The sequence below is a fragment of the Xyrauchen texanus genome, chromosome 6, assembly GCF_025860055.1.
Source record: "Xyrauchen texanus isolate HMW12.3.18 chromosome 6, RBS_HiC_50CHRs, whole genome shotgun sequence".
Classification (NCBI taxonomy): domain Eukaryota; kingdom Metazoa; phylum Chordata; class Actinopteri; order Cypriniformes; family Catostomidae; genus Xyrauchen; species Xyrauchen texanus.
In genome coordinates, this window is record NC_068281.1 from 28,467,966 (window position 1) to 28,485,718 (window position 17,753).

Genomic DNA, 17,753 nt, shown 5'->3' on the forward strand with positions numbered 1-17,753 from the left:
CAATTGCAAATACAATTGAGGACAAATTTAGAAAATAGTCCTGTTTTTCTTGCTACAGTTAATCTGTCATATGCTGTAATTGTAATCTGTTCTCCTAAATTAATCAGGATTGTCTTTGAATTTTATCCCATATCGCATTTTGTTACAAACAAACAGGAACTCTGAGCATCAAAATTACACCTGATGGAGGAATGCTTAGCTTAGCTGAAATTATTGATTTTCAAAAGCCTAAACAGTAGTACTGAAACCAGAGACTATTTAGACTGAGATGGTGCACCAATAGCGGATCCTGGCATCCTAGGGCAGCAACGCTCTATGGGGTGGGACAACAGGGTATCTGTCAGGCCGCCCCCTCACAGAGCTCACAAAATTGTTATAGGAGAAAGGTGCCCCAAATCGTGCCGCCCTGCCCCGACACAGAGCTTGCAAGATCACGATGGGACAGAGATAGGTACGCCAAATTGTGCCACCCTGCCCCCACACAGCTTGCAAGATCACGATGGGATAAAGGTGCCACGACAGGCTACTCATCCTTAAAGTCTCTGGTTAGGATTATGGATGTTCATAATGTATTCTTACATTATGAACAAACACAAGATAACCATGATAAACAGTAGGCCTATAGGTTGGTTACACCATGACACAGGATCTTCTTAATGGTCTTGCAATAATTCACATCAACCATGTGATTGCTGGGCAGATATGACAAAGTCATTGATGATTTTGCACCAATGAAAACTAGGAGGGGAGGGAAACATTTTTAAATTAGGGATTAAGTGTAATAGCACAGAGAAGCACCATTTTAAATAATTCGGCCATATATTTTATTTATTGTCAAATTGTCAGCTTTGCGCTAAGCTAAAATGCTATTTTACATGCACATGTTACCAGGCACGATCATATTTTTTTATCAAGAAAATTCAAGTTGGATCATAATTTCTTTTTTTTTTTATAGTAAGACCTTTGAAATTAGGGCAAAAACCATATTCTTGAAAATATATTTTTTTAATTGTTTTCCTGTAAATATATATAAAAATCCTTAAAACAAGATCAATTTGATTAATCTTGTTTTAGAAACACTGCATATGATATTTAGGTTTTTCAGAGAATGTATTTTTAACACGTGTATTTATTTATTTATTTTTTACTGTACTGGGAAAGTTTTTATAGTCAAAACAATTGTGTGTGTGTATATATATATATGTGTGTGTGTGTGTGTGTGTGTGTGTGTGTGTGTGTGTGTGTGTGTGTGATGATGAGCTATATGTGTATGACGTCCGATCTCGCCTAGGGCACCAAGTAAGCCAGAACCACCACTGCCGGAACACTTGTATTAAAATGATTGGGAGAAAATTGGAACACCCAATATGGTGGATGTAGTAAAGTCTTAACAGGTTCAAGAGCTAATCACAGACAGCTCTTTGCGTTGCCTGTCAGTCAACCTGGGGAGAGGACAGTATGCGCAGTAGTTAGGCTATACTGCGTTCCACTCAAGTCGGATGTGGGATATTCTTACTTCATATCTCCGATCATAAATGCATTCCATTGCCAGATACTCGGAGGATGAAAACAGCCGCCGGCCTAATGAAACTGTAAAGATATTCGCTTTGAAATGCGTAATAATGCAAGAAGAAATGTTTTAATAACCCAGACACGTCAGTCCGCTCTGTGTAGTAACCCCACTTGAGTGTGGAAGATTTGAATTTTTCAACGCTACTGTGACAGGACTTTAATTTTGAAACACAAACAGTCTCTAAACGCTTCATTCTTCACATTTGTGCAGTTCCGGAATCTCAGGAATTTGGGTTGTTCGTCTAATCAAACTCACTGCTGTGCTGAACTCAAGGTTTACAGAGACTAAAAGGTACAAATACTCAATTTATACAATTAATGTTTGTGTCTTAAAACGTAAGATGCGTGATTTCTTGCTCTTTCATGATTATCGCGTCTCTCAGCTGTAACCTCAATGAAGTAACTCTGTTAACAGAGGTGTGTCATTTTAGTGCACTAAAGACAATTTGCCTGAATTATACATTCATTTATAGTAATAAACCAGTATAATTCATATGTTTTTATCACTTAATAACTTATTATTAAGGGGGTTATTTATGTATAAATATAATATAATTGGATCTATATAATAATAATATTATTTATTATAATTATTATTTTAAATATTATATAGCTGTATTGCCTGACCTCAGTTCCTGAACATTTCAGTGACCGCACATTTTATTACATTGTTTGATATGCTTCTGTCTGTCCTGTAGTTCTTGTCATTGTGCGGAGAGCATTTCCTCATCAAACTTTTGTTTCATTACTTTTTCTGCGTCTCAAGACCTAGTGAGTTTTTGTGCTTGTTCTGAACCTACTGTAAAATGCTGTCTATATAGGCAGCTCACTAGGTTTGAAAACAGACTTTGGCTGCCTTTATAAGCGGTATACGGATTTAGGATGAAAATAAGGTGCTTTTTAAATTGTTTTGAGACCAGTGTCCTTAAAGGGATAGTTTACCCAAAAGTGAAAATTCTCTCATCATTTACTTGCCGTCCGTCAAGCCATCTCAGATGTGCGTGACTTTCTTCTGCGGAACACAAATGAAGATTTTTAGAAGAGTAACTCTAGTAGGTCCAAGTGAATGGTGACCAGAATCTTGAATTTCCAAAAAGCACATAAATGCAGCATAAAGTTATCAATACAAATCCACTGGTTAATCTATATCTTTAGAACAATATAATAGGTGTGTATTTAAGTCCTATTTACTATAAATTCTCCTTCCTGCCCAGTAGGTGGTGATATGCATGAAGAATGCGAATCGCCAAAAACAAAAGAACAATGTGAAAGTGGAGATTGATAATAAAAAAGGATTTAAATATTGATCTGTTTCTCACCCATACCTATCATATAGTTTCGGAAGATATGGATTTAACCACTGGAGTCATATGAATGAACATATTTCAAATCAGCAGTAAAATCGGACAACGTTGGTATTACACATTTAGCTTCTTTACCCCAGATTAAGCTAAAAATATTATATAGCTAATGCACATGTGTGTTATAGAGTTGATTGGCAGGAATGTCTGTATCTAAAAGGTGGTTGGTGGGACTTCTTTTCTACACCTGTTGACCGTTGGGCACTCGTTGATTGGGCATTCCAATTTCTCCCATTCATTTAAATGGAAGTTGCCATCTCTGCTAAATAGTCTATGGTAAAGAGATCATTTTCATTTTTGAATTTTTATTTAATAGTTCCATCCATTCCAAACCGCTGTCGGTTAAACCATTAACTGATTAGACAGTAAGTCAGCTGCTTACATTTTTGGATTCTCCAACCCTCATTAAATAAAGATTGCTGCAAAGACCGATTTTAGTTTGCATTTACGCATTTGGCAGACGCTTTTATCCAAAGCGACTTACAGTGCACTTATTACAGGGACAATTCCTCCAGAGCAACCTGGAGTTAAGTGCCTTGCTCAAGTACACAATGGTGGTGGCTGTGGGGATCGAACCAGCAACCTTCTGATTACCAGTTATGTGCGCCACCACCACTCCATTGTTTACGTTCAAATGCACATACAGGCATAATAAATGTTTTAAAAAGCTGCCCAGCCCACTTAAAGACTTTAAGTACTTATGCTAGGTTTTAGTATTCATGTCGGTTGATGTCAAATGGCTGATGTTGGTTTGTGTTGAGACTGATGCTCACAGACATGAACTTCCTGTTCCAGTAGAGCTCTGAAACCTTTCACTTTAACTACAGCTGAACTGTGCACTCAACTCAATGTAACCGGTTTTGCAACATCAAGAGGGTAATTTTATTACAAACCGTACTGTGCAAAAGCCTCTAAAACAGCACCAATTCTCCTACTTGCACCCGGACACAGTTTTTATTGGTTGTTGCCAGATAGGTTGTTCCAAGCTTCTTCCTTTGTTCCTATTCTTCTATATGTTCCTATTCATATATTTCAGTTTCAGTATATCTCAGTTGCTTCTGTTTCTTCATGTAATACCAGACTGACATGCTGTTCAGTGGGGGGCTCTGTGGAGGCCATGCCATCTGTTGCAGGGCTCCCTGTTCTTCTATTCTATTTTATTTGCAAAAGAAAAGTTTGGGAGTCTAAAATGTATATTTTCTATTGACACTAAAGCTGAAAATATAAATGGCCATCTTAAGACAAATGTTTTTGTGAAGCATTTTTGCACAGTACTGTATGTAATGTGGTACATGTAATTTACTTATTGTAACTAAGCTACATAAAAAAAATAATTGCTTGTTTTGTTTTCATCATTTTTGCAGGTTTAGTTCGAGTTCAAAATGTCTCAAGCAGAGAAACTGAAGGTAAAGAAATGAGAACTGGTCGGTGGATGCTGCTCAGGGTTTTAGTTTTATTTGGTACATCCCATTGATGTGACGTAAAGAGTAGGGCTGCACAATTCATCGAAAAATTAATCGAGATTACAATTACGGCTGCTGCAATCACACTAATCGTGAAAAGTGTCAAGTACAGCATTACATTTTGATCTCCTGTTGATTTCAAATTTAGTATTTACAAATAAAACTGGCATTATAACAACTAAAATGCTCCCTTTATAGTATAGCAATATAACAATTAAGGAACAAAGTTTAAGCTTGTTTTTGGAGGTGTAACTTGCATTGTAATTTGCACCCCACAAAAAAGGAATTCCATCTACACCGTTCACTATGTGAAGCGAGTTGAGTGTCATGTCAGAAAAGTGATATGTAACATTCATTCGTATTTATCTAAATTCATAATCATGATTGAAATATCAAGAGAAATATTCAACAATAGCGATTTTTGTCATAAGCGTGCAGCCCTAGTACAAAGTCAGCCGAACAAGTTTAGACTGATGTGTAGGGAAGAGAAGTTAAAAAACACCAAATAAAATCTGATTATATCTGTGGATTCTTAATTGAAACATGCCGAACCTTTGTTAAAGGAAGACAAGGAGAGTGTCATATATTTGTTTATAAAGATTTGTTAAGAACAGACTAATCTTGGATCAATTATACACATCAGTCACAGACTGCACAATACTCTAGTTCTGTTAAAGAGAGATTCATGTTTAAAGGTGATTCTGTGTTTCTTCAAGCAGTTTGTATTTGAGAGTGAAACATCAAGTTTTAATCAATGTTTTTAGTCTTAAATGATCTTGTTCAGTGATTTTTTGTTTTGTTTTGTTCTGTACTCCCGTGAACAGCAGGGACAGTTTACAAACCCAGAGACTCCTGGCTATGTGGGATTTGCAAATTTACCAAATCAGGTGCACCGGAAATCAGTAAAAAAGGGCTTTGAGTTCACTCTCATGGTGGTGGGTAAGTATCTCTTGGATTGTGAAATGGTCTTTAATTTTATTTGCATGGAAAGAAGCTTAGAATCATTACCAAGAAACACTATGATGATTTGAAAAAACACGTCTTCTCAGCTACATGTTAGAAATACTTTGCATAATGTGTACCATGGCAACCTTGTGTTGTTATGATTTCTACATTAGATGTGCTGTTTCTGTTACATATTGTAAGAGTATTAATACATTTATTATTTTAGTATATATTATTAAAAGAGTATAACATAATCATGTGAAACCAGAGCTTGAGACTGGAGTGTTCATAAAACGTGCAGTGTACTCTGTAGGAGTTGAACATACAGGAAAATGCCACATTCCGGAAATGTCCGTGGGAGAAGCTTCACAATGAGAGGGATAACATTACATTTTAATGGGAGGATACTTTCTCTCTCACTTTTATTTTTTTGAGTAGTTCTACTTAGGAAGTATGTGGGAACAAGAGTCTTTGGCAGCTCAGAGCAATGAAACAATTTTTTTTTTAGGAGATTGGGGACTCTCCCCTCTGCTCTGTGTGTGTTTACAGCTGTTGACACATGAGATCTGCTATGGGGAAGGGGGGTTGGTAGCTGCCGGCTCTGCAGACCCCATTGTACATCCAATAGCCTTAAAATAAATCACAGAGGAATGCAGAACTTCATCTGTGAGTCCTTTCAATGGCTGTGTAGTTTTAGCTCTGCACATGATGGAAGATGTCTTGACTGAGAACTGAAAAAAAAAATATATATATATATTTTATATATATATATATATATATATACACACACACACCGATCAGCCACAACATTAAAACCACCTGCCTAATATTGTGTAGGTCCCCCTCATGCTGCCAAAACAGCACCAATCCGCATCTCAGAATAGCACAACACACACAACAGTCTCTAGTATTTACTCTGAATGGTGCCAAAAATAAAAAAAAACATCTAGTGTGTGGCAGTTCTATGGGCGGAAGTGCCTTGTTGATGAGAGGTCAACAGAGAATGGCCAGACTGGTTCGAACTGACAAAGTCTACGATAACTCAGATAATCGCTCTGTACAGTTGGGTTGAGAAGAATAACATCTCAGAATGCTACACTATTTTGGCGGCACGAGGGGGACCTACACAATATTAGGATGGAGGTTTTAATGTTGTGGCTGATCAGTGTGTGTGTGTATGTGTGTATATATATATATATATATCTCTATCTCTCAAGGCAGGGAGCAATGACACTGGTTAGAGAATGAGTTAGATTGCACAAAACACTGGTTTAGTATCAGCCCACTGGTTAGAATATTTTATTCTTTTGTGCACAAAGAGCAATGGTTGTACTTTTCAAAGTAAAATCAAAAGAATATAGCATGCGGAATATGCGTGTCTATTTCAGTTAAGTGTTTTTGGGATTTATTTGACTATGTGTTCTTACTGGAACTTGTGCTATTTTCAGGCGAGTCAGGTTTGGGGAAGTCCACTCTGATCAACAGCTTGTTCCTCACTGATCTCTACCCTGAGAGAGTTATTCCTGGTGCTGCAGGTGAGAAATTCAATGCAGAACTAATTAAAGTCGTAGTTCACCTAAAAATTGAAATTTAGGCATCATTTACTGACCCTCATATTGTTACAAACCCATGTGACTTTATTGCCTCTGTGGAAAGCAAATGTTATCCCCAGTCACCATTCACTTTCATTGTAAGGAGAAAAATATGCAATGAAAGTAAATGGTGACTGAGGCTAACATTCTGCCTAACATCTCCTTTTGTGTTCCTTGGAAGACAGAATGTCTGACAGATTTAAAACAATATAAGGGTGAGTAAACAAGGACAGAATGTGCATAAGTAGTGGCCTGGTAATTATGAGGGGATTATGCACATTTTTGCTGCTCAGAAGGTTTTTAGACAAGTATTTTACATGTGTTCTTGTTATTCAGAGAAAATTGAGCGCACCGTGCAGATCGAGGCCTCTACTGTGGAGATTGAGGAGCGTGGAGTGAAACTTCGTCTTACTGTTGTCGACACGCCTGGATATGGAGATGCCATCAACAGCCAGGACTGGTGAGCTTTGCTTTGATGGCCGTGAGAATATTAATTCAGGCTCAGGTTGCATGCATTTAAGTCAATGTGATCATTTATTCTGTTATGAATGCTCTGAGAGTTGAATATTATGAATCTTCAGTTGTTTACTGTGAGTCTTACTGGTTTGATATTATTATTTTAAGGGAGCTTTTCATAAAAAAGAAAATTCTGAATAAAGAGAAAGATTTGATCTTGTGAAATGAAAGAGGAGGAGAAGTGTGGGCTGTAACTATATGTAGGAATTTTTTTGGAAGTGGAGAGACAGGAAACATGTGTGACCTCTTCCTGAACGCTCCCTGACCCGCTTTAGAAGGAAAAAAGAAAAGGCAGGATATTAAAGTGCTAATGTCTGAAAAAAAGAAATGTATTTGGTCACAAAACTCTTATAACTGACTACATTTAGCTGAAAACATTTCCAGCATGTTTTATAATCATTTCAGACATTTCACTGATGGATGGCTAATGCGTTTTTCATTTCTTCATTTTTTTTATCTGATGCTTAAATGTGAAGAATTTGTTTTGTAGACAAATATAAATATATACATTTCTTTACTAAATTTAAATGTAAAAACGTTTTGTTTTTTAAATTGATGAGTTGGATCGGTTAGTAAAGAAAAACAGCTGCCAAAACAGACATCAGAGTATCGCTGGTGGCACCTCATGAAGTTGGTAGACAAAATGCACTGACTACGAAGCTGTTTTCGAGGCAAACTACTTTTGAATAAGCTAAGTTGAGAAGTTTTTGTATTAATAAAATTATATAATTATATATATGAATACTTGAATGAATGAATACTTCCATTTGTGTTGTCATTGTGTTTATGACTACTATTATCTTTAAATGTGAAAAAAGTAACAATAAAGAATGAGCATGTGTGTCCAAACTTTTGACATCTAACAGTCTAGGATGATTCGGAGTAAACATCAATGAACTAGAAAACATTACTGATGTCCGAAGTTTTTAGACTGTAAAGGACTAGAATCTTCAAAGAAGTTTAAGGACATTTTCAGACCTGTAGCTTGCTTGATTTGTTCCAAAACGGTTTCAGTTTAACAATGCTGCAGTTTATTAATGGTTCAGTTTGCTTTCACCGGGGGATTATTTCAAAACAGGCCAAAACTGTGTTAGTCACATGTGAGCAAGCTGTCTCCTCATTGGTCATAATGTTTATGTGCTGTTCCAGTATTTAGCTCATACATCGATATACTGGTTAAAATTATATACCTGTAAAATTGTGTCAAGTGGTACAAATATTTTGAAAATGGAATTGGATATGAACTGTAAAATTTGCATTTATGGTTTCTAATTGTTTCTGTATTGAAAAGTGCAAATTTGCATGATCACAGAGCTCTCTCTCTCCGTCTCGCCCCCGCAAACAAACACACACACACACACAGAAAGAGCCACATTTATTTCTGTCATAATGTTGCTGATACCACCCTACCTGTGTCTGTTCTGCAGCTATCCAGGAATGATTGTGCTAAAATTACCACAGGAATTATTAAACAACTCCCTTTTTTTAACATACAACTATATCTAATATATTCCCCAAAAGGCTACTGTATATTTGCTTTTTGATGATGAATTACATACAGTGATGAGCTGACATACAGATTTCTTCACAGATCCAACAGGTATGTTCATGGTTATTATAGGGTTAATGGTTGGTCCATTGGGTCGGATTGCATTTCTCACCACAAGCAAACCGCTCCAGAGATTCTTTGCCATCGGACTAAGACCATCTCGTCTAGGTGGTATCGAACCGATTGTTTCGGCGCGGTGCACTTGCAGAGTTCATATATGCCTAAATGAATCGAACCAAGGGAGAAAAAGGCCAAGGTTCCAAAACAAATGGTAGGTGTGAAAAAGCCCTAAGAGTTTCTCTCTTTTCTTTCATTGGCCAGTTTCAACACCATTATCTCATACATTGATGACCAGTTTGAGCGGTACCTGCATGATGAGAGCGGACTGAACCGCAGGCACATCGTGGACAACCGGGTGCACTGCTGCTTCTATTTCATTTCCCCTCTGGGTCATGGGTGAGTTGTTGTGGTCCACTCATCTGGGACAATTTTTATAGATCATGGATGTTGCACTCCACAGTTGTATCACTTTGGATGTCCCTGACGTTCTAAGTCATGATTTAAAGTTTCAGAACTCATGCTCCAATTTTGTAGGCTGAAGCCTCTTGATGTCCAGTTCATGAAGGCCATTCACAATAAAGTGAATGTTGTTCCTGTTATTGCTAAAGCAGATACACTGACCTTGAGGGAGAGAGAGAGACTCAAGCGCAGGGTATTGCATTCACTTCTCTTTCCAAAAACAGCCTGACATTGAATGATTGCTGTTTTATCAAATCTCTTTCTGTGGCTCTAGATTTTGGATGAAATCGATGAGCATGGCATTAAAATCTATCACCTCCCTGATGCTGAGTCAGATGAGGATGAAGATTTCAAAGAGCAGACCAGGATTCTCAAGGTACTGTCTTACCATATTCTTTTAAAATGATCAGCACTCATCAAGATTAGTCACCCAAGCAAGGCCAAATTCTGTAATATATTCTCATTGTTTTTGTGTTTTAGGCCAGCATACCATTTGCAGTGGTGGGATCCAACCAGCAGATTGAGGCTAAAGGGAAGAAGGTGAGAGGGCGTTTGTACCCGTGGGGTGTGGTGGAGGTGGAAAACCCTGAACACAACGACTTCCTGAAACTTCGCACCATGCTAATGTGAGTTTGACTCTGCCATACGGAAAAGCTGAATTTTTCTGTAAGGAAATAATTGAGGATTGGGGATATATTTCCAATTGGGGATTTATTTTATTATCCTGTGGCTGTATTAGGTCCTCACTTTATACAGTCCTATCTATGATGTTGTCAAAGTATTATGTGTCCTGTTTTCACCATGCAGCACCCATATGCAGGACCTGCAGGAGGTGACTCAGGACCTTCATTATGAGAACTTCCGCTCAGAACGCCTCAAACGGGGCGGCAGGTTGTCCTCCCATGGTTACATTCTGCCTCTGTCGCCTGCGTACGTACTGCTTTGCCTGTCTTTCTCCACCTCCTCCCCCAACCTCCAGAAAAAAGTATTTTGGGTGTACTCATAGATTATTTAAACATCCCAAAGCTATCTGCGTTGTCGTGATCTAGAGACGTGGCAAAATGTCAATTGGGAAATTTGTGGAAATAGCACATCTATACATAGTCAATTCTTATTTTTACCAAAGAGACACATAAAAAGAAATTCAATATCAATCACAAAAGGAATGGAGAAGCATTGATTTGCCCCAGTTAGTCTTGCATTTACATTTACATTTACATTTATGCATTTGGCAGACGCTTTTAGAATGTGGAAGTGAAAGTGAGTGTAAGAAAGGACTTAAACATTGATCTGTTTCTCACCCACAGCTATCATATAGCTTCTGAAGATATTGTTTTAACTGGAGTCTTATGGATTACTTTTATACTGCCTTTTGGGCCTTCAAAGTTCTTGTCACCATTCACTTGTATTGTGAGGACCAACAGAACTGAAATATTGATTACTGATTCACAACAGGTCTGTATGCACAAATGTGTGCTTATCCTTGTTCTATTGTTATTGAATCTGGATTACTCTAAATGAGGTAGAGTATGCCTGCTATTATTAGAGTAATACATGCCCAAACCATATCCACATAAGGCATTCCACAGTATTTTGTCACTTTCTTCAAACCTAACTTTGTGCTTCCTAGAGACACACTCTAACCTGAAAACTCATACAGCTAGATCTTCGAGGAAAGCTGAGTGTGTAATTCTTAAAACCTTTAAAAACATAATAAACACCTTTTTAATATAGGCCTAAACTAGATCGAGCCATCATATTTGTTATTCTGGAATAAGGTTAGAATTTAAATTTATAACAATAATAACATGCGTAAAAACATTTCAGCTCATATTCTGTTTATAAGGCATTTTCTTTGTATGTGATGTTTTAGTTTGTACACAGGTTTTTTTTGTACAAATGCGTGCATATATACTGTTTGTGTATGAGACATACTGTATATTGTGACGTAGCTGATTTGTTCATTCTACAGTCTTGACTCAGGCCTTTTAAATCTGATTCTCGTAGATCTGCAGCTTGCGGTCAGATCTATGTTGTTCATTAGAGGATAGGAGGGGGAGGTACTGCTGGGAGCTCAGTCACAGCTCCACCTATATGTCAACCTGATACTGGCACTGTTTCCGCACCTCTCAATGCATGCAGCCTCTGTCTCTCTGTATTGTTGTCGTCTCCAACTTTCTAATCTGCTCAGCATAAACTTGAACTAATTACTCAGGTTTGTCACTCTTGCCTTGTTTAAACTGTGCATCGCAAAACCCTCTTCTATTGTGTTTCTAATCTACAGTGCCTCTTTCTATAATTTTGCTTCTGATATGAATTTACTGAATGTAAGTCTGTCAAATTTTTGTTTTGGCATAAGAGGAGAAAGAGTTTTGAGTAATCTAAAGCAGATAGCTGTGTGTAAAATAAATTACTATTAAAGGTGCACTCATTAATTATAATTAATGAACAGGATAATACTTTTGAAATTTTTTAAAATCATGTACTCCCACATGAGATGAAGACCCCAGTCACGTCAGCAGCCTCAAAAAAGCATTTTTATTCTAAGTGGATCTGGGCTGGCTCATAGATGCAATCATGTTGAGATCACATGAGCAGTCAAATACTACTTATTTTGGAATAAATTAATCATGGACAGCTTTTGTGTGATGCTGCATCCTCGCCTCTAGGTGTCAGGATATAAGCAGAGACAACTGTATCTAGACTGAGATAGTACGCTTGTATTAGAATGAATGGGAGAAATTGGATCGGCCAGTATGGCGGATGTAGAAAAGGAAGTCCCACCTTAAAGGTTAAAGAGCCAATCACCTTTTAGATTCAGACAACTTGAGAGCGAGCATGATGCGCATTTGCAGTCACATTTTACTGCTGATTTGAAAAAATTTTTTTGATTGTAATCTTGACCAACCGTTTTGAAGATTTCAGTCTTTCCTATTCAGGTAGATGGGAATGGACCTTTTATGCAGGTTTTACAATTTATAGAAAATAGCTGACAGGGAGCGTTCCCAAGATGACCACCGAGTGGACTGACTTGGCTTAGAGTCTTTGGTATAAGTCCAAGAAGACTACATTGGCCAGCGCAGCATTCACAAAAAAATGACTTGGTGTACCTTTAAGTTAACTGTTAATGTAGTATTAATATAGTAAAGCTGTGGATGAGGCGTTTTACACCTCCTCACCTGCTCTTGTGCAGGAAGGCTCCAGAGCCAGAGGAAATGGACAAAGACATGATCTTGCTGGAGAAGGAGGCTGAGGTACAATCTCTCATACACTAATAACATAATTGACGCATGTGTGAACATCAGTGTGTGACTGTGTTTGTATGTATCAGCTGAGGCGGATGCAAGAGATGATTGCTAAGATGCAGGCACAGATGCAGAAGCATGGAGATGGCGATGGAGATGGCCCACACCAGTGAGGAACATGGTAAGAGACTTTAAGGCTTATTAAGTACACTACATGGCCAAAAGCTTGTGGTCACTCCCTTATACTAACAGGTGCATAGAAGTAAGCATTAAGCATGCACTTTCCTTAGACAAAACTTTTAAGCAGAATGAGGCACGACTTCTATCCTAGCATGACCAAGTCCCTATGCACGAAGTGAGGTCCTTCAAGACATGGTTTGGAAGAACTCAAGAGCTGAACCCCTTTGAAAACGTATGGAATTTACCCAACCTCACTGATGCTCTTGTGTCTGAATTAATAGCAGAAGTTTAATCTTCTTGTTTGTGATATAGACCAGACCCTAACCAGAATGTTTGAGGAATATTAGTGCAGTTCTGTCTTGCTAGCATTGCAGCTGCCCTAAACATAAAGACTTTTAAACCTTTTTTATTCTTATTGGTAATGCCTACTTTTCATTGTAGCCGTAATATAATGACATTATATATTCTGTGTTAAAAGATATATTTGAGGCACTAGGGGGCTTATATGTGTGTTTCTTTTAGATGCTGACCTGTTATTTGGCCGTGGACCAGTCAGAAACAGAACGGTAAAAGAGGAAGTGATGCTAAATTTTGAGGAGGAGTAGAGACGCGTCCTTAACTCACCATGCTTGCCATTTTCTTAGTTTCTTTCACTCTTATATGAATTAATGTTTTTTGTAAGCAGTATTAATGTTTTATATATATATATATATATATATATATATATATATAAAATTAGATGCTGTTTCTAATTTCCATTTATGTTTCCCAATACATTGTGATGCCAGTAACCAAAATGAAGAACACCCATCAGCTGAAGTTAAAGGGATAGTTCACCCAAAAATGAAAATTTGCTTATCATTTACTCATCCTTGTGCCATTCCAGACGTGTATGAATCTCTTTCTTCTGCAGAACACACATTAAGATTTTTAGAATAATATCTCAGCTCTGTAGGTCCATAAAGTGAATGGGTTCCAAAATATTGACATTCCAAAAAGTACATATAAGCAGCATAAAAGTAATCCATATTATTCCAATTTTTTAATCCATGTGTAATATGATGTGTGGGTGAGAATCAGATTAATATTTAAATCCATTTTGTTCTTTAGAAATTCTTCTCTTTGCGCAGTAAGGGGCGTATGCATGAAGAATGTGAATCACCAAAAACACAGGAAGAAAGTGAAGGTTAAAGTGGAGATTGACTGATCAGGCAGGGTGAATTTATAGTAAAAATGGAAACACACCTATCATATTGCTTCAGAAGACATTGATTTAACCATCAAAGTCGTATGGATTAATTTTATGTTGACTTGTGGGATTTTTTTTGGAGCTTAAAAATTTTGGCATTCATTTTTGGCATACATTGTATGGGCCAAAATTGCAAAATCTTAATTTGTGTTCTGCTGAAGAAAGTCATACACATCTGGGATGGCATAAGGGTCAGTACATAATGAAAAAAAATTTTTTTTGGGGGTGTTAGCTATCCCTTTAACTCAGTGGACCACACAGAGCAATTTACATTTTCTGTTACAAAAGCCAAATGCTGCTGGGAAAGGACGGTCTTTTATATTATTCCATCTAGCTAAAAAAAACACTGAAAAGCAGCTCAATTTGAGTGTCATGGTAGCAGTTATTATATCATGTTTTTTTAAGTGTTGCTAGAGAGATTGCTGCTCTCCCGTTTAGGAGTTTTCTGAAGTGCTTCTCTCTTCCCTGCATGAAGATGTCTTTAAATACATGTGCAATTCTGTTGAATGGCCTTTAGAAAGCAAAAACAGACATACTGTTACCCATGATCCATTTTGTCTACTGTCAAATGAAGGAGAACAGGCTGTTCACTGAAGTACATTAAATCCTAATTTTAGTGATACTGTAATGTATTTATTATCATACTTTGTTTGGGTCTGAGTGCTGTGTGGTGGTTTTCTGTTGCATACATTGAAATATGTACTGAATATATGTCGTGCTCATTGACCTTGACGCATACCCAGAATAAAAATTGTAACCACGGAACCTGGAAAGAGGTCCTTCCAGGTTCTGTGGTTACAATTCTTTATTTTAGCTCACTCATGTGCTTGAAGCAGATTTATTTCTGTTTCATAAATAATTTTTGATGAAAATGTTTAAATGAAGGAATATCTGAAATGTGGGATTTTATCTGTTACACAAAGGCCAATATCACTTCAAGACTGCAATACACCACAGCTGTTCCTGTAAATGTTTATCAACATTCCAGTTTTAAGGTTTCACCTGAAAACTTTGCTAGACAATAATAGTTTATCTTCTTTTAATAAAGTTTTATATTGAAACAGTTTTAGAAATGGTGATGTATTCCTTTTTAGGACTTATCAAAGTGGTTGCCAGTTTTTATAACCACAAACATTGCCACTAGAGGTCTTCGCACGTGGAGGAAATCGACCCAAGAATAAAAATCCTTTCAAACAATTTAAGGAAATGCATTTTCTCACATTACTCTGGATCCAAATTAATTTACATATCTAAAAATATCTTAAGTCAAAAGCGTAGCAGGTACTATGCAATGTGAATGAGTTAAGTGTCTTGACATGTTGGCTGTACATGGCTTAACATGCTTGAGCCCACTGAGTTCTTCCTGTCTGAGGAGTTTGTGACATGAGCACAACTTCAAAGAGACATTATTCACTCTAGCGTAAATTTGTATTTTAAGCCTCGTTGTCTTCCCCATTAACAAGCAAAGATGGCGCTAGTATGAAAAGGGCTCATTGAAGTTGTGATTGACAGCATTCTTATACACCATCATGACAGATGTCAACAGAAATCAGGCCAGGGATATGATTGAAAAGCTGAAATTTGGTAGCAGTAGGCACACAACTACACAGATTGTTACAAATAAGAAATGAAGCAATGCATTTAGTGAGGTTTCTCAGCAATAAGTGAAAAAATAAATATATTGGCCCATGAATCAAGACAAAATTCATACAGTTGAAATCAGAGGTTTACATACACCTTAGCCAAAAACATTTCAACTCAGTTTTTCACAATTCTTGACATTAAATTGCAGAAAACATTCCCAGTCTTAGGATCATTATTTTAAGAATGTGAACTGTCAGAATAATAATAGAAAGAATTATTTATAAGGCTGGGTGCCAATGTGTTTGCATTCAAAGGCAAAGAGCAAATGTATGATCTTTGAGAAAATCAACAACTCTTCCTAAGGCACCACACCCCACTGAGCGAAGATTGCAAATTAACACCTCATTGTTGTCCTTCCACATCTGTCCCATTCTCTCCCCTCTCCTCCTCATCCATTCCCCTTCAGCTCAGAATCCCCTCAACCTCACCTAAAATCTGTATGTAACAAAAGACAATATCTGATGTATACAAATAATGTAACTAGTGTAACATGTTTGGTAGGTGTAACATGTTTGGTATCATTTAAAATGTCTCAAGTGTGTATGGTATAGTGTTTTGTCCCCAGGTTTGTAAAACTTAATGACACCAAAGTTATAAGATCTTTGCCAAATACTGAATAATTATGGAGGTCTATCCCCTTCCTTGAAAGTTTAACACCAGGACGTCAAGAACCCATTCACCTCCAAATTCTCATTGTGTGATAATACCATTTGGTACACAATGTGTATTCTCTCTGGATATTTAAGGAAAGCTGGCCCAGAGCTCAGGGTTCTCTGTAGTCAGATGATCCCACACCTCGATGTGTGTAACTGTAATAATAGGTATCTGCATTCAGATTTCCCATGCTTTGCAATTACATGTACTTTTCTCAACTGCTACCAGGTATGTTCTTTGACTTGTTTCTGAAACTTATGTTTTAAATCCTACCTGGAAAATAAATTGTTACTTTTTTATTTATTCTGTATTCCTCTGAAATCATTTATATCAATACTGGGTCTTTAAAATAGGAGAAACCGCTCTGGAAGAACCGAGCAGGAGAATACCATTTTAAGAATCATTTATATCATGACTGAAGCTTTAATGTAGGAGGAAGCCACTTAAAGACTATCAGTTTGAATCTCACTAGAACAGAAGAGGATACAGAGTAATCAATAACTTAAAATATTAAAATAAAAGAATGATCAGTAAGTAATTAGAGCCTTAATCTAAATTAGAGGTCAACTTAAAATTGGAGTCAGATTAATATAAAAGTCAGATAAAATTAATAACGGGATGAATTCGTAAAGTGCAAATTATTAACAATAATTGCTTTACTTCAGTGCTCAGAAAAGACAGAACAATGCAGAGACCTTCAAGGGGCAAATCTATGTATTTTTAGCAGTTTTCCCTGCCTTTTTACATTTCTTTCATCACATTCCCAGTGGGACAGAAGTTAACATACACTTTGTTAGTATTTGAAAGCATTGCCGTTACATTGTTTAACTTGGGTCAAACATTTGGGTAGCCTTCCACAAGCTTCTCACAATAAGTTGCTGGAATTTTGGATCATTCCTCCAGGCAGAACTGGCGTAACTGAGTCAGGTTTGTAGACCTCCTTGCTCGCACATTTTCTATCGGATTGAGGTCAGGGCTTTGTGATGGACACTCCAATAACTTGACTTTGTTGTCCTTTAACCATTTTGCACAACTTTGGAGGTATGCTTGGGGTCATTGTCCATTTGGAAGAGCCATTTGTGACTGGGCTTTAACTTCCTGGCGGATGTCTTGAGATGTTGCTTCAATATATCCACATAATTTTCCTTCCTCATGATACCATCTATTTTGTGAAGTGCACCAGTTCCTCCTGCAGCAAAGCACCCCCACAACATGATGCTGCCACCACCATGCTTCATGGTTGGGATGTTGTTCTTCAGCTTGC

At 37.3% G+C, this 17,753-nt stretch overlaps 1 protein-coding gene across 2 annotated transcripts; it reads left to right on the top strand.

Moving 5' to 3' along the window:
* The first annotated feature begins 1,755 nt into the window (after nt 1-1,755).
* Nucleotides 1,756-14,411, top strand: LOC127645184 (septin-2). Of its 2 annotated transcripts, none has more exons than XM_052128721.1 (13): nt 1,756-1,864; nt 4,298-4,339; nt 5,221-5,335; nt 6,790-6,876; nt 7,270-7,393; nt 9,320-9,454; nt 9,593-9,710; nt 9,792-9,893; nt 9,998-10,143; nt 10,325-10,447; nt 12,711-12,771; nt 12,849-12,943; nt 13,465-14,411. In XM_052128721.1, exons 2-12 carry the CDS (start codon nt 4,316-4,318, stop codon nt 12,933-12,935), a joined length of 1,122 nt encoding a protein of 373 aa, XP_051984681.1. In that variant the 5' UTR covers nt 1,756-1,864; nt 4,298-4,315; the 3' UTR covers nt 12,936-12,943; nt 13,465-14,411. The 2 variants fall into 2 exon arrangements, with proteins under 2 accessions (XP_051984681.1, XP_051984682.1); XM_052128722.1 differs by having other exon boundaries at nt 10,325-10,408.
* Nucleotides 14,412-17,753: the final 3,342 nt, after the last annotated feature.